This window comes from Gopherus flavomarginatus, unplaced genomic scaffold, assembly GCF_025201925.1.
Source record: "Gopherus flavomarginatus isolate rGopFla2 unplaced genomic scaffold, rGopFla2.mat.asm mat_scaffold_280_arrow_ctg1, whole genome shotgun sequence".
Lineage (NCBI taxonomy): Eukaryota > Metazoa > Chordata > Testudines > Testudinidae > Gopherus > Gopherus flavomarginatus.
This window is the reverse complement of record NW_026114976.1, coordinates 36803-57716: the sequence shown is the minus strand read 5'-3', so window position 1 is coordinate 57716 and position 20914 is coordinate 36803. Positions and strand designations below refer to the sequence as shown.

At 51.6% G+C, this 20914-nt stretch overlaps 1 protein-coding gene across 1 annotated transcript; it reads right to left on the bottom strand.

The window, feature by feature from the left end:
* Positions 1 to 1035: 1035 nt before the first annotated feature.
* Positions 1036 to 15393, bottom strand: LOC127042133 (zinc finger protein 558-like). Its single transcript, XM_050935767.1, has 7 exons — positions 15268 to 15393; positions 11286 to 11378; positions 10653 to 10779; positions 8745 to 8827; positions 5278 to 5352; positions 1458 to 1553; positions 1036 to 1296 (listed from the first exon to the last, which is right to left on the bottom strand). Exons 2-5 carry the CDS (start codon positions 11364 to 11366, stop codon positions 5284 to 5286), a joined length of 360 nt encoding a protein of 119 aa, XP_050791724.1. The 5' UTR covers positions 11367 to 11378; positions 15268 to 15393; the 3' UTR covers positions 1036 to 1296; positions 1458 to 1553; positions 5278 to 5283.
* Between the last annotated feature and the right edge of the window lie 5521 nt (positions 15394 to 20914).

The following is a 20914-nucleotide window of genomic DNA, read 5'->3' as shown; positions in this document are numbered from 1 at the left end:
TTTCTCCTGTTCCCCTCCCAACACCAGGAAGGAGGGGGGGGGTGTGTGTGTGTGTGTGTGTGTGTGTGTGTGTGTGTGTGTGTGTGTGTGTGTGTGTGTGTTGCGGGCGAGTGCTTTGCAGATCCCACTGTGGGAGGTCCACCCAAAAATGTGGGGCTGAACTAGTGCTCAGGCAGTGATCCCCAGCAGTGACATGGGCCATCCTTTGGGATTTCTGATGAGAACCTTCAGCCTCAGTCTCTACCCTGATTGGCTGAGCAAAGGGTTATTGACAGGAAGGAGACTCAGGTCCTTGTTGGTCTCTTTTAAGACCAAGGTAATAAGTCAGAACCAGTTCTATGTTTGATGAATTTTGCTGCTTCTCTGCATTAATGGTCTCTGAGCAGCTCATGATTCTCTCTAACACTGCAGTTCTCCTGAAATACTTGCTGAATAATTACTGTCACTGTTGTTGGTCTGGAGCTCATCTGAGAGCACTTTATTCAGGTCATTCAATGTCTGACATTCAAGATCCGATGCTTAGTTTGAAAATCAGGGCTCTTGGGTCCTATTTCCAACTCTGCCACTGCCTGGCTGTGTGACCTAAGACAAGTCAATTCTCCTTTCTCAGCCTTAGCTTCTCCCTCTTTCAAGTAGAGATAATAATGATCTGCTCTTACCTACCTCACGGTGGATGGAGGATGGGGATCTATTGGAGAGCGTCACTAGGAGTAGGGCATAATATGAGGTGTCCTATCATGTTTACTCAGAGCAGATTAACACGTAATAGAAGAGCTGAAATAGTCTATTTTATTTGTATTTTTTCTTTTGAAATTGTTAAGAGCAGCAACGACTTAGCTCAGACTGAAGCATCTTATCTAATGTTTGAGATCTAAGTGTCTCATCATTATGTGCGAGGAGACAATTTAACACACTGTGACGAACAGGAGACGCTTTTGTTTTGCAACACAATATTTTTGCAAAGAACTTTCATCCCACTTGTTATAATTCTGAGAAACAAGCTGGTTTAGTCTGAACGGGATTTTCGGACAGAAATGGTTTCAATGAAATTTCTCCACCATCTCGATTCCTGGGCTTTATCCCTGCCTCGGGAGTGGTTTACTGTCTGTTAGAACAGGAGTCGGGACTGGTGGGTTCTCTTTCTGGCTCTGCCAGTGCCTTGCTGTGTAGGCGCTTGGGTAGGTCACTTCCCTTCTCTGGACCTCAGGCTCCTCTCATCTTCCCAATGGGAACAGGGACAGTTCTTGAACTCCGGTCAGTTGTGAGCCTGAGTGAAATAAGGGGCGTTAAAGCCCTCTGTAAAGGAGAAAGGGGAGTTTCACAATGTTCAGCACCAAGGAATTCTAAAGTTTGCTAAAATGTCTAGTCTGTGGAAACAAGAAATGGTCAGGGCCAATCTTTAACCAGTGCCTTTTTTAAAGCCCATTCAGGTATGTGAGTGCCTGTCTTTTAGGTACCTGGGGTTCTTTGCCAGTAGGAGAGAAGAGGTTCCTTCCTCCATTTTTGTGGCCTTAACAAACCAGGTGTTGTGCCCCAGTTCTCGTCTGAGATCCCTGAAAAAGAACATCTTCCCATTCAAAAACAAGACAAGACCTTTCTCTAAAAGGGGAACTAAGAGACCCCTGGGACTTACAGACTAGCTAGCCTCACTGCCACAGCTGGAGAGATCCTGCAATACATTCTTAAACACTCAGTTTGTCAGCAGCACCTACAGGATCATTTGGTTCTTAGGACTAGTGAGCATGGATTTGTCAAGAACAAATCATTCCAAACCAATCCTCTTTCCTTCTTTGGCAGGGTTCCAGGCCTGGTGGAGGTGGGTAAACAGTAGATGGGATCTAGCTTGGGGTTGCTAAGGCTTTTCACACAGTCCCGCAGGACATTCTCACAAGCGAACGAGTGAAATGCAGTCCAGCTGCAATCAGTGTAATGTGGGTGCAGAGCTGGTTGAAAGACCAGACTCCAGGAGCCCTTCTCCAGATTTGGCTGTCCAACGGAGAGGGTTTACCTAGTGGGTCTGGCAGGGATCAGTCCACGGTTCGGTACTATTCAATATTTTCATGAATGATTTGGAAAATGCAGTGGAGATCATGCTTCTAAAATTTGTAGCTGACATCAAGCACTTGGGAGCACAGGATTGGAATTCAAAACGCCCTTAACAAATTGGAGACTTGGTCTTCTTGAGCCAGACTCCATGGTTGGCCCCTCTCTCTAGACTGGCCTGAAGTGAAACACCAGAGCCAAACACTCCTCCTGGGCAGTTAGCTTCTCCCTTGAATGGTCAGATTCTGCTTAGCTCTGTCAGAGCAGCTTTGGCTGGGAGATTCTCCCAGCAGTTTCCAATAGCGGGAAAGTATGAAATCCCCATTTGACTGCTGGAGACAGAGCTCTAGAGGGGGAGCAACTTGCCCAAAGTCCCCCAGGAAAAGGAAAACAACCAGCAGTGGAACCAACAGGAAACCCAGCAATGGAACTCAGGAGTCTTGGGGGTGTGCTAGGGTGACCAGATGTCCCGATTTTATAGGGACAGTCCCAATTTTGGGGTCTTTTTCTTATTTAGGATCCTATTACCCCCCACCCTGTCCCGATTTTTCATATTTGCTGTCTGGTCACCCTAGGGTGTGCACATGTGTGGGTCACAGCTGCTCCCTGCCCCCATCATTGAAGCAGATGTGCAGGGTTACTGCCCTGGGAACTGCAGGGCACCCGTGGACATGGAGTTAGCTGGAGGTAGGGTCTGGCTGCAGGCAGGGCAAGGGGTGCGGGGCTGGCTGGCCTCAGGCGGGGGGTGCATCAGGGGTTGGCTGGAGACAAGGCAGGGGGTGCGGGGCTGGCTGCAGACAGAGGGTGCAGGGCTGGTGCAGGCTGGGGGTGTGTGGGGGCTGGCTGGTTTTGGGCAGGACCACAGGGGGGTGTGGCAGGAGTTGGCTGGAGACAGGGCAGGGGGTGTGTCAGGCTGGCTGCAGGACTGACTGCAGGCAGGGCAGGGAGGATGCGGCTGTGTGGGCAGGGCAGAAGGTGCAGGGCTGGCTGGAGACAAAGGCTGGCTGCGGGCAGGGCAGGGCAGGGGGTGCAGGGCTGGCTGTAGGCAGGGCATGGGGCAGGGCCGGTGCGAGGATGTTTCATGCCCTACGCGAAACTTCAGTCTTGCGCCCTCCCCTCCTGCACCCCCGCCCTGAGGCGCCCCACCCGTGGCAGCTCCCCCCCTCCACCCTGAGGTGTCCCTCTTGTGGCAACCTCCCCGATCTGCCCTGTGGCACCCCCCCTTGCCCCAGCTTACCCCTGCTCTGAGCATGAGTACCCCGAGTACGCCATGGACGCTTCACTTCTCCTGCCTCCCAAGCTTGCGGTGCCTAAGCCTGCCAGGAGTCAAGCACCCTCCTCTGAGCCACAGCAGCCCTGACAGCTGACAACAGAGGCACCTTAACCCCTGAGTTCCTTCAATGTGTCCCCCTCCAGGATCCAGCTCCGATCTCCAGATACTTGGGGTATGTCTATACCAGCTGCTGAATCGGTGGACAGCGATCGATCCAGAGGGGGTCGATATATTGCGTCTAGTGTAGATGCAGCACATCGAGTGCTCTCCTGCCAACTTCTGTACTCCATCATACCTGACAGGCGTGTCTGGACGGAGGCCTGAGGCTGGGTACTTTAAGGGAACTGCGTGGTTTAAACTTGTAAGTAACCAGTGAGGTACTACAGAAGCTGTTTTGTGCTGGCTTGGTAAATCTAAGTATTGAAATAACCAGCAGCGTTTGGGATTTGTCTGCCCTGTTTTGTTTGCAATTCACCCTGATTGAGTGACCTCAGCTGGCTCCCATGGGCAGCACCGTCACACCTACATCCAGGCTGTAGGGATCTGGGGGATCTTAGCGGCCTTGGGTGCACAGATACCTAAGTCCAGGCCGTACGGGTCTCTGGGGGGCTTAGAGAGTTTTGGGGGGGACACAGATACCAATCTCCAGGCTCTAGGGGTCCTTAGGGGGTTCGTGGGGTGCACATATTCCTACATCCAGGCTGTAGTGGTACCGGGGGGCTTAGGGGTTAGTGGGGCCATAGATACCTACATCTAGGCTGGAGGCATCCTAGGAGTCTTAGGAGATTTGTGGGGGCCCAAGATACCTATGTCCAGGCTGTAGGGGTAGCAGGGGGTCTTAGGAGTTCAGGTGGGCACAGATAGGTATGTCCAGGCTGTATCGGTCCTTGGGGGGTTAGAGGTTTCATGATGGGCACAGAGATCTACGTCCAGATTGTAGATGTCCCTGGGGGGTTAAGGGAGTTGTGGGGGTACAAATACCTACGTCCAGGCTGTAGGGGTTCCTAGGGGATTAGCGGGTTTCTGAGGGGCACAGATCCCTATATGCAAACTGGAGTGTCCTGGGGGGCTTCTGGAGTCTATATGGGGTACAGATACCAATGTCCTGGCTGTTTAGGTCCCTGAGGGGCTTAGGGGGGTTGTGGGGGGAAACAGATACCTAAGTTCAGGCTGGAGGGGTCTCCGGGGGTCTTAGGTGTTTGGTGGCAGACGCAGATAAATACGACCAGGCTGCAGGGGTCCTGGAGGGGCTTAGGGTCTGTCACGGAGTGTGGGGGAGTCTGGTCCTGCATCCCTCTTCCTGGGACTCACAGTGACTCTCAGCCAGCCAGTAAAACAGAAGGTTCTTTTGGCCAGCAGGAGCGAAGGATACAGCAGAGCTTTTGGGCACAATCAGGACCCCTCAATCAAGTCCTTCTGGGGGTTCAGGAAGCTTAGTTCCCAGTTTGGGAATCCCTGAATTCCAACAACCCAGCTCCAAACCAAAACTGAACTCACTCCCTCCAGCCGGCCCCTTCCTGTGTCCAGCCTCCCGGGCAAAGGTGCTGACCCCCTCCCCCCTGCCTAGCTCAGGTTACAGGCTGAGCACGTGTCCGGTCCTAAAGTCACGCCCTGCTCTCTCATCCCCCACACAGACAGACCCCACTCTATCACAGTATCGCACAGAGCATTTCCTGCATGGAGCAACAGTGACACCCTGTGGCCACGCAGGGTAAGGCACAGAGCATCACACCTATGTAGAGGCTGTAGAGATCTCTGGGGGGCTTAGGCCTTGTGGGGGCACAGATAGCTACGTCCAGGCTGGAGGCGTTCCGGTGTGGATTAGGGGCTTCATGAGGGACACAAATATCTACGTCTGGGCTGGAGAGGTCCCTGGATGGCTTAGGGAGTTGTGGTGAACACAGATACATACATCCAGGCTGTATTACTCCTCTATTACTGTATTATTACGGATTATTCACCCATCCTCACCGCGCGGGATCAATGTTCGCGGCTTGCCCTGTCAAATCAGCAACTCCGTTGGGGTTGGTGTTGTTCTGGAATCGATATAAGCGTGCTCGGGGATCGATATATGGCGTCTAGATGAGACGCGATATATCTATCCCCGAGCAATCGATTTTAACCCGCCGATACGGTGGGTAGTCTAGACGTAGCCTTACATTCCATCACAGGGACCTATTAAGGCTGTTGTGGAAAACAATCACAGGATTGATTTTGAATCAGCTCAGCCTGAGGCTCTTTTCTTGGTTACAAGCACGCAGGGGGCGACAGCTATTGGAATACTGTCCCTGAGCTAAAAATCACACAAGCCTTTTACAACTTAAAACCACAAACAATGACACATACGTTGCACATTAATTTCCTTATTTGGAATATATTGCAAAATATGATGCAGGTCAAAAGCAAGCTGAACAATCAGTTTTCCATATTTGGCCTTTCCTGTTATTTTTATTACACCTGGTGATATGGGAGCAAGACTCTCCATGTCTCAAGAAATGTCACTACCAACCTAGGCCATTTTCACATGCTAGGGTACAATCTAGATCAGTGGGGAGTTGCGTCATCTGTAATCCTGGGTGAGATTCAGAGTTCTGCTGCTGGAGCTCCCCTGTCTGGATACTCCCAGCCAGCGTTCAAGGACGCACTGAGTGTCTGTATGATAAGTAACCCTGGACCGGCAGCTCTGATTCCAGCCGCCTGCTTGTTACACCCCAAGCACATTCTGGTTTGGGTAGAGAAGGCTCAGGGTTTGAGAGAAGGCTGGGGGTAGGAAGCTTCTGTTCATTATGCTGGACGTAACCCCCAGTTTTACTTGAGTAAAGAGGAGATATTTGACATTGTGTGATACTGCTCCTGTGCTCTGTTCCCAAAGTGTTCTGCAGCAGGGGAGGGTCTCCGGTAGTATGTGTGTCACTGGCCTATTGGGGTGATGCTGAAACAGGACAGGGTACAGATGGCATTGTGGGGGTGGCATGAACCTTCACTCGTCATTTCCTCTTCCAAAAACAGAAGGGACAGGAATCCTTACCCAGAAAGACCACCGTCTCATAGTTCTCCTGCATGACATCCCTATAGAGGGCTCTCTGAGTGGGGTCCAGCAGAGTCCCCTCTTCCCTGGAGATATACACAGCCACTTCCTCGAAGGTCATCAGCCCCTGAAAGAGCAAGAGTCCAACACTCAGTACCTGCTGACCCACTCACAACCCCACTATTCACGGAACAGCAGCACCAGGGAAATGGAAGCTCCGGGAGGCACATGTTAACAGAGTCCCACCCCACCTTGCTTACAGCAGCCAGGAGGCATCAGAAGGTAGAAATAGAGAACCTTTGTGTCTCCCAGCTGACAGATAGAAGCAGGGTCTTCACATTTATCACATAGCTACTAGCCAGAGCTAAATATAGGAGATGGGGCTGTCTCTGGACCCTGTTAGTGGCTCCCTGGTAGGAATCCCAGCACTCTCCAAACAAAATATATGGAAGAAAGGGGAAGTCAATAGTAAAGAATAGAAGTAAGAAGGTCAGAATTGTAGTGCCCATTAACAAAGGTTTAGAGAAAATAGAGCCTATCAAACTAATGGGATATCCTTATTGGATGAGATCAAAAGTTTGCTTGCAGCTAATAGTATTGATGAAATATACCTAAACTTCTGTAAGGGACATGACTTGATCACCACAATATTTTTACTAAAAAAACTAGAATGATACAAAATAAATACGGCATACATTAAATAGATTAAAAACTCTGATAGTAAATGGGGAACCATGGTCGAGTGGATTTCTTTCCAGAAGGGTCCTGCAGGGATTGGTTCTAGGCCCTGTGCTATTTAACATTCTTATCCATGACTTAGAAGAGAGTACAAAATCATCACTGATAAAGTTTACAGTTGCCACAAAGATTGAGGTTGGTGGTAATTAATGAAATGCCAGGAGATTCAGGCTCCATCACTGGGATTCTGGGAAGTTGTCCCAGCCCTGGCTGGAGGGTTATTTCCTGTTCCACAAAGAGGGGAAGTTCCATTCCCAACTCCTGTGCCTTGAAATTAGGACCTATCTGACACTACACCCCCATATTCATCATAATGGTATGATTATAATATGATTAGGACATAATTATGATCCATTTTGTACAAGATGCATCATGTGTGGTGTCACTGGAAAAGTTCTGATTTGCTGAATATGATTATCCTATTTGTGTGCACATATGATGTTCGTATCTGAAGTTATGGATATTGACTCTGTATCTGTATTTCAAATGTGTTTACTCTGGGTAACACCCACAACGAGCCTTTCAGGTACAGCAATGAAGAAGGCAGACAGCGCTGATGGCTCAACAAAGACAATGGACTGTGGAAGAGCTTAGCCTTCCTGTGAATGTTTCAGTCAGCCTAGGAGTCATGGCTACTATGACTCAGCAGGGCCTGTGACCAGACCACATGACACTAAACTCCATTTTAGTACCTGTATTTTTCCACAAACTGGACTAGGAACTGAGTTTGGAACAAAAAGTTCCCACCATATGGAAAAGCTACATAAGGTGGGGTGTGACATCATCTCTTGGCCTCATTCCCCACACAAGAGAACGCCTGGAAACACCTGAGAAACAAAAACTGATGTGGGGGAAGTGCTGCTCCCAGGATCAAGAGATTTCTAGCTTGTGTATGGAAACTTGGGGGACTGCTTGTACCATCAGTCAGGGTGAGAAATTGCTAATTCAAATTCTATCCATCTAGTATGTTAGGCTTAGCCTGAGTTTTGGTTATTTGCTAAATAATCTGCTTTGATCTGTTTGTTATCACTTATAATCACTTAATCTATCTTTCTGCAGTTAATAAACTTGTTTGATGCTTTATCTTAACCAGCGTATTTTGAGTGAAGTGTCTGGGGAAAATCTCAGCTTGTTGTGCACATCTGTCCCATATCGAGGGGAAGGGGAACTATATTAATGAGCTTGCATTATAGAGATCCCCGTGCACTATAAGATGGTATAATTCTGGATTTATACTACAGCAAGTGTGCAAGGTTGGGGAGTGGGAAATTGGCTCTTGTCTTCTATCTGTCCTTGAGTGGCTTAGGTAACGCACTCATGTAGCTTAGTTGGCAACATGGCGCCACCTGCTGTTGCGTTGGGTGATAACAGGCCCTGGAGAGGCTGGCGAAATCTCCAGCAAAGCAGTGTGAGAAGGGCCAGCCCAGCGTGAGGGTTAGAGGACACAGCAGTTCCCAGAAGCTCCACAAACTGCTGCCTGGGGGTGACAACCCATCATGCCCTACACTACACAAGTCTCAGCAGGTTTGTCACATGATGTCCCCTCCCTTTCTCCATCCGAGATATTTCCTGCTTCCCACCATCTCTAGCAATTCCCACCCTCCTATGCATTTACTGCTCCTCAACCTCCAAGCAGAGCCCGCCACCCTGATAATCTCTTACCTGAGCCAGCTCCATTGCAGCCATTTTCTTGACCCTGGGAGGACGAGATGATCTGCAGCGAAACATGGATGTTATTCTCTGGCCTGCCGGGGTGAAAAGGGCAAGGTGTGAGAATTCAGACTAGGCTTTTGTCCATTCCACAAGCCGATTTCCCCCAGCTTTTCCCCTGCTAATGCATATTCTAGGTTCTGGCACACTGTGAAGCACAAAGTAACCTTATTCCAGTACAGGCCTAGCCCCCTCCCACCAGGGTGTAACCCTCTGACACATGGGGAAACCCTCCCAGTAACAGTCTCTCTCTTACACATATCAAGTTTGCGGACAACACCAAGCTGGGAGGGGTTGTAAGTGCATTGGAGGATTGGATTAAAATTCAAAATGATCTGGACAAACGGGAGAAATGATCTGAAGTAAATAGGATGAAATTCAGTAGAGACAAGTGGAAAGTACTCCACGTTGGAAGGAACAATCGCAGGCCAGAGAAGAGCAGAAACAAAGGAGTCACTTTGGGGGATTCTCCCTGTCACTGTCCCCAAGGCAGCTGTCTCAGGTTTACAAAGGTGTTTCATGTTCCAGCCTTTATACAGTTTCTCCTGGGAGTGCCCCTTTCATGGACTGGGCCAAGTTTTAGTTTTTGGTAGTTAACAATCTTGGTTTATTGTTCATCTAACCAGTATGTGTGGATTGAAGTGTGTTGGAAACTCTGTTTGGGATAACAAGCTGGTGCATGTCATTTTCCACTGATGAAATGACAGACTTCATATGAGCTTGTGTCGTTCAGTAGCGTGCTGGACAGTGCAAGATGCACATTTCTGGGGGAAAGTTGGACACTTGAGAATTTGCTGGTTTTCTCCTGAGGTGTAATTCATGAGTGGCTGTCTAGCAGTACTCAATACTGTGTAGCTGGGAGTGAGTTACATGCTGGAGACTGTGTGTTAAGTGGCCAAGAGGGGCTGTTCTCGTGGGAAAACAGTGGAAAAGGCACCCCAGGCTGGAGGACTGAGGGGACAGCTATTTAACAGTCCAGATTGTACTCTGGGTAACATCACAGACACTCGTTATGACAGAGCCTCTTACAACACAGAGAAAGTAAATCCATGTCCCAGAAATCAAAGACTCCAGACAGAGGGCAAGTGTCCCTCGCACTGCTTCTTGCTGACACAGAGGTTCAGAGACAGTGCGAGAATCCTGGGGAAGCTGGGAACAGGAAGCATGGGCTGGCGGGGTTCGGTGGAGAAAGGGAACAGGAAGGGCAGGGATATTACTGAATGCAGGATCTCAGCAGTACTAGATGACAGGATAGCACATAGTGCAGCCCATTGGAAAACACAATCCCAACTATATATACAAAATGATGGGGTCTAAATTAGTTGTTTCCACACAAGAGATGGATCTTGGAGTCACTGTGGATAGTTCTCTGAAAACATCCACTCAATGTGCAGCAGCAGTGAAAAAAAGTGAACAATATAGGAAATAATTAAGAAAGGGATAGATATGACAGAATATCTCATAGATCATATTTGTAAAAACAGCAAATAAATCCATGATACACCCGCATCTTGAATACTGCATGCAGATGTTGTCACCCCATCTCAAAAATAGATATATTGGAATTGGAAAAGGTTCAGAAAAGGGCAACAGAAATGATTAGGGGTATGGGACAGTTATGCCAGACCTAACCCCCAGTTTCACATGAGCAAAGAGGAGCTATTTGACACTGTGCAATACGGTTCCTGTGCTCTGTTCCCAAAGTGTTCTGCAGCAGAGGAGAGTCTCTGGTAGTATGTGTGTCACTGGCCTATTGGGGTGATGCTGAAACAGGACAGGGTACAGATGGCATTGTGGGGGTGGCATGAACCTTCACTCTTCATTTCCCCTTCCAAGAACAGAAGGGACAGGAACCCTTACCCAGCAAGACCACCGTCTCATAGCTCTCCTGCATGACATAGCAGTAGAGGGCTCTCTGAGCGGGGTCCAGCAGAGCCCACTCTTCCCTGGTGAAATACACAGCCACCTCTTCGAAGGTCACCGGCCTCTGAAAGAGCAAGAGTCGAACACTAAGGACTTGCTGCCCCACTCACAGCCCCACTATTTGTGGCAGAGAGGAGTGAATCAAATGGAAGCTCTGCATGGATCATAGTCAGGAGAGTCCCACCTCGACCTTGCTCAGAGTATCCAGCAAATACCAGGGTGAGGGGATGAAGAGAGAGCCCCTTGTCTCTCCCAGCAGATCCATCACCCCCCTACTAGCTACTGACTGATACAGGAGATGGAGCCCCTAGCAGGGTCCAGGGAGAGCTCGCTGGTAGGACGCCCAACACCCTCCTCATTTGGAGGAGAGGGATATGAAGGGAGAAGCAGCTCCAATAAGTCTGACTCATGGGTGCCCCCTCCATATCTCACAGCAGCTGCTGGTTAGTGAGGTCAGGCTCCAGCACTAGGAGTCTGGTCAGTTTGACGTGCTCCATGTAGATGGGCTATTTTCTTTGCTCTCCCTTTCTTCCAGCAGGAACCCACCAGCAACCCCCCGATAATCTCCACCTGGACTGACTCCACTGCAGCCATTTCTCTTCCCTGTCCCACGCCAGGTTGGAATGAGCTGGAGCAAAACATGGACGTCATTCTGCAGCCTGTCTGGGGGAGAAGGGCAGTTGTGGGCGTTTCAGAACCGGTTTTAGTTAATTTCACATCACAATTCCCGCAGGCCCTTTCCCTGCAGACAGACACCCTAGATTCTGTCATGCTGGGAAATGCTCAATCTGTTTATTACAATTTAGACCTGGCCCCTCCTGACAGGCTAAGTCCACAGACACATTTTTAACCTCCCTTCTCTCTCCCCTCACCCCTTCTCTGAACACGAGGCTAGAAAAGAGCAGAACCAAAGGAGTCACTGTGGGGGATTCCCTCAGACACTGACCCCACGGCAGCCACACCCCAGCAGGGGGAATATGGAGTCAGGAACTGGCTTTTGCTCTGTCTGACCCTTGTTTTGTTCACTGGAAAGTGGTTCTGCCCCAGGATGCAGCAATACATGTGTCTGGGTGGACTAGGGAGCTGGAAATCTCTCCCCCACATTCATTTCTCCCACTGCCCCTTTCAGTCTCTCCTTCCCCTGTCCTCTCTCCCTGCCCCTCTGGCTGGGACAGTCCCATTCCTGGGGGCTTTGTTCTCCCATGGCTGGATTTCCTCCTGGCAACCGCTAATGGGAGGAGAAATGAGGTGGGGTTGTTTGTGCAGAGTCACTTTCTTGCCAGACCCTAGGACATTCCCGGAGGTCTTTCAGTTACCTGGAGACTCTGGCTCAGAATTTAGTAGTAACAGGGCCCAGGGCTGCCCTAGGGGGCTAGGACCAGCTGCAGAAAGTCATCCCCTGAGCCGGGCAGAGAAGAAGCTTTAATTAAGGTCACTTCCCAGCACAGAGCCCCACTGGGGGAGCAGCAGCTGCCAAGCCTGGTCTCCCAGATCACAATGGAGGCTGCAGTCTCTGACCCAGGAAGCTGAACCCCAATATCCTGAGCAGAGAGGGACAGAGCGTTTGAGCAGCTTCCCTCCTTTAGCTCTATGGGGAGAGCAGCTAATGGGAGCCCCTCCTCACAGGGAGAATTGCTGATCTCATTTGCCCCACTGTCCATCTGGAATCACTCCTTGTCTTTCCATACAGTTACTCTGGATTAACAATTGTCTCAATGACACTAGATTTCAAAAAGAATGAGTTCAGAACGCTGTGGAAAAGACCATCGTGTAGCAGTGCTGACTCCCTTCCCACCTCCCTCACCCCCGCAGATCTAGGACAAGGACTGGGGGCACAAATTTTCCAAACGGAACCGAAAGTTCCTGCAGTTTTCAAAAGAGGAGAAAAGCAAAATCTGTGATTTCACACTAACAGTGTTTGCTAAGTGGACAGAAAGTTATCCCAGTGACAGGGCACGTGACTGGGGAATGGACTTGGTGACCTGGTGACTTGAAGCCAGGACTCTGGCACAAGTTGACCAGAGAGAAGGATCATGGTTAGCAGCAGCCCCCAGACACCCCCTAGTACCCAGAGCCCAGACCCCCCAGCCAGGGGCCCCAGACACCTCCCAGCCAGGGGCCCATCAGATATTCCCTGGGACGCAGCCCCCAGAGTCCCTGGCCAGGGACCCCAGATACCCCTCAAAGCTCCACCGGTCAGAGAACCCCTACCACACCATGATTGCCAGGTTAGGAATCCCAAAGGGTTCCCCCCACCAAGAGCCCTCAGCAGCCAGGGACCCCCTCAAGGGACCCCCCCACTGGGAACTCAGTCCCTCACTGCCTGCCTAGGAACTCCCCCACCCTCCAGAACGATCTACCCCGACATTTGCCTGGGATCCCCTCCTCTGCCCAGTGTGACCCCCTGATGCTTTACAGTGGGACCCCTCACTCTGCTTCCCTGGCATGCCCTGACCTAGTGCCAGGGATCCCCTCCTCCAGCTCTGTGCACTGGGCATGGCAACAAAACCAGGAACCAGCAGGGGAAGCACAGACAGAGCCCCTGGCACAGAACCAGGCTCCCTCTAACCCTCTGTCCCGTCCCCCCAAGAGACACCCACCCCCACTGTTCTGCAGCCACCAGGCCCCCAGCGATACCCACCTCCAGGACCCATAGCCTCAGGGATGGGCACATCACAACCACCCCCCCAAAACCCCAAACCTCCACAACCCACCAACCTGACTAGGGTACCCCCTGCCCAGCCACTCAGAGGCCTCCCCCTACCACAATGCCCCTTCAGCTGCAATCTCCCCACACAGACACCTTCCCTGCCCCTGCAAGTGTTACCTCACAGAGTGTGAGAAGTGGCTAGAAAGTTAACACCATCTCCTGCTGGCCAGTCACACAGGCAGAGGGAGCCTGGGGGGTGCTTCTTTAACAGGAGAATGGAAGGCCTGGAGGGCAAGAAAGGTCCACGGGCTGTAACTAGCAAATAATGGCCACCATGGATCCACCCCAGAGGCGGTTGCATCTTAGCACATTGGGAAACAACCCATCATATTCAATTAGAAATAAAACAACTAGAGAGAAGTGGGGCAAATGTTTGGGGTATTTTATATCAATCTTTGAGACATGCAGAGAGAACCTGTCACAAACGACCTTTGATAACATGAGGGAAAACCACCAAGATCGGAGGGGATTTGATGTTGCTATTAAATAACTAGTGGAAAAGGGGGACTGTTGGACTGGATTTTATATGACTGTCCAATACATAAACAGAATGTGATGGTCCCCCCCAGACCCAGGGCAACCATTCACGTGAGCAGCTCAGAGCCCTTTGAGGAGCTGATTTAAGGAGGGGGGGAGCTGGAAGGCTCCCTGGACAATGGAAGGGAGCCGCAGGGGGATTGGGAAATGGGGTCTGGGCAGTCTCCATGCGGGATGTGCTCCTCCCTTCCCTTTCCTGGCAGAGAACGGGCACCTCATCCCATCCCGTCCCTACTCCAGGGGCAGCCATGTTCTAGGGAATGACCCAGGGCAACAATTTCCCACCAGAACAAGGACAAATCGCTGCAGATAAAATGGGTGGGAAAATCCACTCCCCATCGGAGAGATTTTAAATTGACATTTGAGAAGCATGGAGAGAAAAGGGAAAATCAGAGGCAATTAGAGAGCTGATCATTGTGGGGGAGGAGAATCTCCTTGGATTTTATAGCCACGTGTGATAATGAGAGAGAAAAGGGGAAATCTTGAGAGAATGTGTGTGTGGGAAGAAGTAGCAAAAGCAGGATCCAGTTAACTCACCTTCCCCCCCCACCCCAGGAATGTCCTGGCTACACAGAGACAGATCTACCCCCACCACCCCAGTGACCTCCCCCTCCCTGCAACTCCAGCTTCTCCCCTCCCTGACACCCCACACACCAAAGGGGGGGGCTCTGCCAGCGCCTGCCCCTGAGCTCAACTCCTGCTCCTCCCCCCAGCCCGGACTGTGCCCTTTAGCCCCCCTCGGCCCTGTCTCCAGCTGCCTGACCCCCCCCGCCCATCAATTTCCTGCTCAGCGCCCCCCCCCCGTTACTCCCCCGCCCCGCTCCAGCCCCGCCCCCAGCGCCCGGCGGAACGTTACGGCTGGTCCGGGCAGGCGGAAGGGCAGCGGCTTCAGCGGCTGTTACTGGGCATGCGCAGTGCCCGGGAGTAGCACATTGCTATGGGGAGCGATTTAATACACCGCCCCCCCCCGCCGGGCCCCGGGCTCCCCCTCGGCCTCCCCGCTGGGTCCCAGGCTCCGCCCCCTCGCCGGGCCTCGGGCTCTGTCCCAGGCTCCGCCCCCCCGCCGGGTCCCGGCCCCCCCATCCCAGCGGGGCAGGCGGATCCTGCTGCAGCTCCACTGGGGCCGAGGCGGCTCCGAGGCTCCTCCCAGGCTCCCCGGGGCAGAGTCACAGAGTCTCTTACTCCCCGGGCGCTCCGGGTCACAATGTCCCAGCGCCCTTCCCCCACCTGCAGCTCCGGCTTCTCCCCTCCCGCCCCCGCCAGCCACACCAAGGGGAACCCCCGGGCCCCAGTCTCTGTCCTCACCTGGATCCCAGCGGGGCCGGGGGCAGATCCTGGCTGCAGCTGAGAACAGCGGCTCCGCTCCGGCTCGGGCAGTTCCAGCGCTGCTGGCAGCACGTGGAGAACCAGGGAGCAGCTGCTCAGCCCGGGCTCCGCGTCACAATGTGCCAGAGCCCCGCCCCCAGGAGCTGCCCCGCCCCCGGGCTGTGCCAGAGCCCCGCCCCCAGGAGCTGCCCAGTGTTGGGTCTATGAGCTTTGTTCTCCTGCCTCCTTCTTCCCAGCACCCCCCCCCCTTCCCAGCTGCTCCCTTCCTGTGTCTGCAAACACCCCCCCACCCCAGGGCTGTCTCCAGTGGCTGAAGTTGCCTCCATCTCTGTTTCACCTGGAGAGGGAGAGATGAACAGAGGAGATGGTCCCAGGGTGTGAAAGCAGAATCAGGGGGCAGGGAAAGAAGGACTGTTTGGAAAGGTGTTTTTTGCAAGGGGAGGGTGATCCAGATGGAGTCAGAAGAAGTTGGGCAGCAGAGGCTCAGGGAAATTGAGGGGAACCCCCTGGGTGTCCTCAATGTTGGCCAGGGTTTATACAGCACCTTGCATAATATGGGGTCTGATCTCAGTCATGGCTCTGTGCAGCACCTGGGAGCCCTGATGTCTGTTTCCTGATCACAGGCTACTGGGAATGGAGAGAGGGAAACCTCAGCACCTGAAGGTTAATGCAGCCCTGTGTGCAACCCCTGCTAGGGTGATCCGACAAGCAAATGTGAAAAACTTAGGACAGGGGGGTGGAGGTAATAGGCACCTATATAAGAAAAAAGACCCAAAAATCAGGGACATCCTAGTCATGCTAGTCCTTGCTGTTCTCATAAGGGGTCGGCTTAGAGAGGGTTTGGCTACACTTGCAGCTGTCCAGCGCTGGGAGTTAAAGCTGTCTTCCTACAGCTGTGTAGGGAAAGCGCTGCAGTGTGGACACACTGACAGCTACCAGCACACTGTCATGGCCACATTTGTAACGCTTTTGGGAGTGGTGCATTATGGGCAGCTATCCCAGCTTTCAAGTGGCTGCAATGTGCTTTTCAAAAGAGGAGGGTGGGGCAGAGTGTGACATGGAGCGTGTGGGAGACAGAGCGAGTGGATTTTTGGAGATGACACTGTGTCAGCTCCCTGCCTGGCAAGTTCAAGCCTCCTCCCCGACCCCTCTCTCATTCACTAAATGCAAATAGCCGCCTTTGTTTTTTTCCTCACAGACCAGATAAGCCGCTGATCCAAAACAGACACCCCCCGTGCCCACCTGGCTGCTTCTCTCCTCAAGCAAACACCAGCTGTGGGCGTTCCAAAGGGATCCCCCTGCCTCTGCTCATTCACTGCAAACAGTAACTGTGTTTGGTTTTTAGATAAGCAGCTCCGGGAGCCTTGAGCTCACAACAAAACAAACAGAGGCATCACACCAAAACAAAGAGCGTTATCTCTACTTAAAAGCATTATGGGAAGGTTCCGGAGGTCAGTGACAGCGTAGTAAGATTAATCACTGTTTACACTGGCACCCCAGCGCTGCAGCACCAGCTCTGTTCTCTTTATTCCTCTCGTCGAGGTGGAGCACATGCAGCACTGTAGCCAGGGAGATACAGCGCTGTATGTGCCTTGCCAGTGTGGACGGGGAGTAAGTTACAGCGCTGTAAAGCTACCACCTGCACTGTAACTCCAGTGTAGCCAAGGCCTGAGTTGTAGTAATAATAGCAGCCAAGAATCCGGTGGCACCTTATAGACTAGAAGACGTATTGGAGCATGAGCTGTCGTGGGTGAATACCCACTTCGTCAGATGCAACAACAGTCCCATATGGGCTAGTGGTCAGGATTCCTCGTTTTCATCCAGGTGGCCTGGGTTCAACTTCTGGTGTCGGAAGAGTGCAGAGCTTTTGCCCAGAGTGGAGGCAGGAAATGAAAGGAACAGGAAGGGATCCTGCCAGCAGGGGAGTTAGACAGTGTGGGGAGGGGACTGACAGAAGTGGGGGTGGGCAGTGGTTTGGGGGATATGAGGGAAGGATCCCAGCAGTGTGGGAAGTTGACAACCTGGAGAGCACAGGCCTGGCATGGGGACCTGGAAGAGTGAATGTGTCCCTCTAAACCCATCAACTGCAGACTAGGCAGGCTTGGAAGAATTGCGTATTTGTTGGTAAATGTCAATTTCTGTGTAAACACACAACCCAATGGCAAAATATTTCCATCAATAATCATCAAAATTGACAGATGGGCAAAGTAAGAACATGCTGCTTGAGAACTTATCATGTTGTAGGAGCAGCAGTGATCTGTATGCTCTGTATAACCTGTATGCTCAAAAGGTCTGTTAAACTCCCTCCCTCCCCAGCTTGTGTCCTTTCCCTCTTTGAATGCCTGTGAAGTGGCTTTCCCACTCTCCTTTGTACCTCCAGTGAATGCCCTTCACCCGACCCATCTGGCCAGTGGTTCGCTGTGTTACATTCTAGTGTACCTCAGGGAGAGTGATCTTCATTGCACCGTCCATTGCTGCGCTGTGGGACACTTACCTTAAAAGATCCTGACATCGCCACTGCCAGGCCTGTCCTGGGAGCGTGAGTATGAGTGTGACACCCTCCCCCATCCCTTCTTTTGAGCTTAGCTATCAAGCTAATAAACGTACTGCTTTCTGCCAAACTCTGGGGGGAGGGGCATTATTAGTTCTCTCTAAGCTTACTAACTGACACAATTTTGGGTAACACAAGCAACATTGTTTGATCTCTTATTGTACCAAACGGAGAAAGGGTTGTCTATAAAGGAGGGTGAAGACTAAATGCCTCTGAGGAGAATGGGATTTGAACCCATGCAGGCAGAACATAATGGGATAATAACCCATCACCTTAACCACTCGGTCACCTCATCTGAGCTGTCAAAAAACGGACAGGAGGAGAAATCTAAGGCCGGCAGAGATAGGGACACTAAGGAGTTTTTAAATACTAAGCGTAAGCAGGGTCTGAATGAGCTCCCCTCTCTCACCTAGTGAGGAGCTGGGGAAAGACTTCAGGAACAGACCATGTTTGCATAGACACACCTACTCTGCCTAGCTATGCAGCATGATGGGGCCGCTTCCCCAAAATGACCAGTTTGGGATGGTCTTGGGTTACAAATCACTTTAGGATTGAGTGGAATGAAATGTTATTCTCTTTCCTGTATGAGTGAAGGGCAGCAGAACATACCTAGTCCGTCATGATGGAGGGGTAGGTGAGTGAGGAATAGCTTTTATTGGACTGCAGAGAAGTGATTGAGGACGTCACCCTAAACCAGTGGTCCCCAAACATTTCACATTATGCCCTCTTAGCCATGGCTGTGGCCCCTCGGAAGCCACGGTCAAGAACCGGGGCTGGGAGGAGTGGGGCTGTTGCTTGTTGGGGAGAGGGGTGCGGACAGGGGTACAGGGGTCGACGCCGGGCTGGGAGCCAGAGTCTCAGGCTGAGGGTGGGGTTGGGGAAGAGCTGTGTCAGAGCGGTGTTGAGTGGTGCTCCCTCCCTGCCCTCCATGTGGGCTGGCTCAGGTCCTGAGGTGCCCCCATGAATGTTCCTCTGTGTCCCCCTAGGAGTCGCACCCCACATTATGGGGACCACTGAACCCTACTTGCTAAGCCGGGGCTAGTGATGCCAAACCCCCGGGAAAGGGAGAACAAGCGTGGGGGCCCCAGCACCAGAACCATTTCCCTACCTTCTGTCTGTGGCTCTACCCCCTTCCACCCATGGCCCCATCCACTGTCACCTATGTTCCACCCCTTCCCCTACCAGCCCCACCCTATCACTCTTTTACCCCTGCCTCGCTGTGGCCCTGAGACCAGAGAAGTTCTGTGCCCCTGCTGCAGCCCCCGGGCTGTAGCAGGGAGTGGGAGCTCCTCCAGCCCTGGGGCTGACATAGGGGAGACTTTTCCAGGGGGACCTAACTTGGCCAGGGCCCCTGGTCATGGGCCCCACTGTCCCCTTGGCAATGCAAGGTTTGGGGAGGCTGAGCCCCCTTATCATAAACAGATAGCTAAGGTTTAATGTTCTTTTACCTATAAAGGGGTAACACCAGTAACCTAAAACACCTGACCAGAGGACCAATCAGGAATCAAGACTTTTTCAAATCTGGGTGGAGGGAAGTTTGTGTGTGAGTTCTTTGTTCTTGTCTTGTGTCTGTGGCGTCTCGGCTATGAGAGTGATTTTTCTATCTCCTGCCTTTCTAATCTTCTGTTTCCAAGTTGTAAGTACAAAGATAATAAGACAATAAGTTTATATTGGTTTTTTTTGTATTTACATGTGTGTAGTTGCTGGAATGTTTAAATTGTATTCTTTTTGGATAAGGCTGTTTATTCATTTTTTTCTTTTAAGCAAATAACCCTGTATTTGTCACCTTAATACAGAGAGACCATTTTTATGTCCTTTTCTTTCTTTTTATATAAAGCTTTCTTTTTAAGACCTGTTGGATTTTTTCTTTAGTGGGGACTCCAGGGAATTGAGTCTGCAGCTCACCAGGGAATTGGTGGGAGGAAGAAGTCAGGGGGAAAATCTCGTTGTGTTAGATTTACTAGCCTGACTTTGCATACCCTCTGGGTAAGGGGGAAGAGAGATTAGCTATCTTGGTACTTCTATTTCCAGGACTGGAAACAGGGAGGGGGGAGTCCCTCTGTTTAGATTCACGGAGCTTGCTTCTGTATATCTCTCCAGGAACCCAGGGAGGGAACACCTGGAGGGGAGGAGGGGGAAGGGAAATGGTTTATTCCCCTTTGTTGTGAGACTCAAGGCATCTGAGTCTGGGGGTCCCCCGGGGAAGGTTTTGGGGAGACCACAGCTGAGCCAGGCACTGTATAAATCCCTGGCTGGTGGCAGCTTTACCAGGTCCAAGCTGGTAACTAAGCTTGGAGGTTTTCATGCTAACACCCATATTTTGGACGCTAAGGTCCAAATCTGGGAAAAAATGTTATGACACCCCTCCCCCCTGAGCCTCCATTACGAGCCGCCCAGGCTACCACTGCTCAGTGTGTGGCCAGTCTCTGTGTTTTCTGCTGCTCGTTCTGGGGAGCCTGGCCGGCCTTAGGGGTGGTGCCCCCCGATAGCCGCCCAGGGCTCCAGGGGTCAAAGGGCACCGTGTGGCAGTGCAAAGGTGCTCACTGCTCTCCCCTGCCCCAATGCTCCTCCATGGGTCCATAGAGGTTTGAGGGGAGTAAGGAGCAACCCTATGTGCTCCATGCGTCCTGGTCACTTTTCCCACTTGGGCTGTGCTGTGAGGGGAGCATCAGAAGCTGCTGCTCTCTGCCCTCCCGCTATGCAGCCCGGCTGAGGAAAGTGACCTGGATGCAGGGAGCTCGGATGATCTCACTTCTTGCCCCCACATCCCACAGCCCCTAGGGGTGCCCAGATGAGCAGCGTTCCAGGGAGGAGTGGGGGGCAGCAATGCCAGCTGCTCCATGCACACAGGTCAGTCTCCCCATGTGGGTGCAGGAGGGGGTGCAAGGGTTTCTGTGATGCCTATTCTATCAATATCGTCACTCAATACCAGGCACTCAAATTCACCAGTCTTAGTACTTAGACGTTAGCGTTTGTATTTAAGCACTTCTAAAATGTGTCCCATTTTAGCTGTCTGCTATTACATGATGTAATTGAGGGAGACTCTTTCATTTCACTGTTTCTCATCAGAAATAC

Coding starts and splice junctions, on each gene's coding strand:
- LOC127042133 (XM_050935767.1), bottom strand. CDS start 11,366: ATGACGTCCATGTTTTGCTCCAGCTCATTCCAACCTGGCGTGGGACAG. Junction 10,780..11,285: donor CTGCAGTGGAGTCAGTCCAG/GTGGAGATTATC, acceptor TTGCTCTTTCAG/AGGCCGGTGACCTTCGAAGA. Junction 5,353..8,744: donor CTGCAATGGAGCTGGCTCAG/GTAAGAGATTAT, acceptor TATCGATTCCAG/AACAACACCAACCCCAACGG.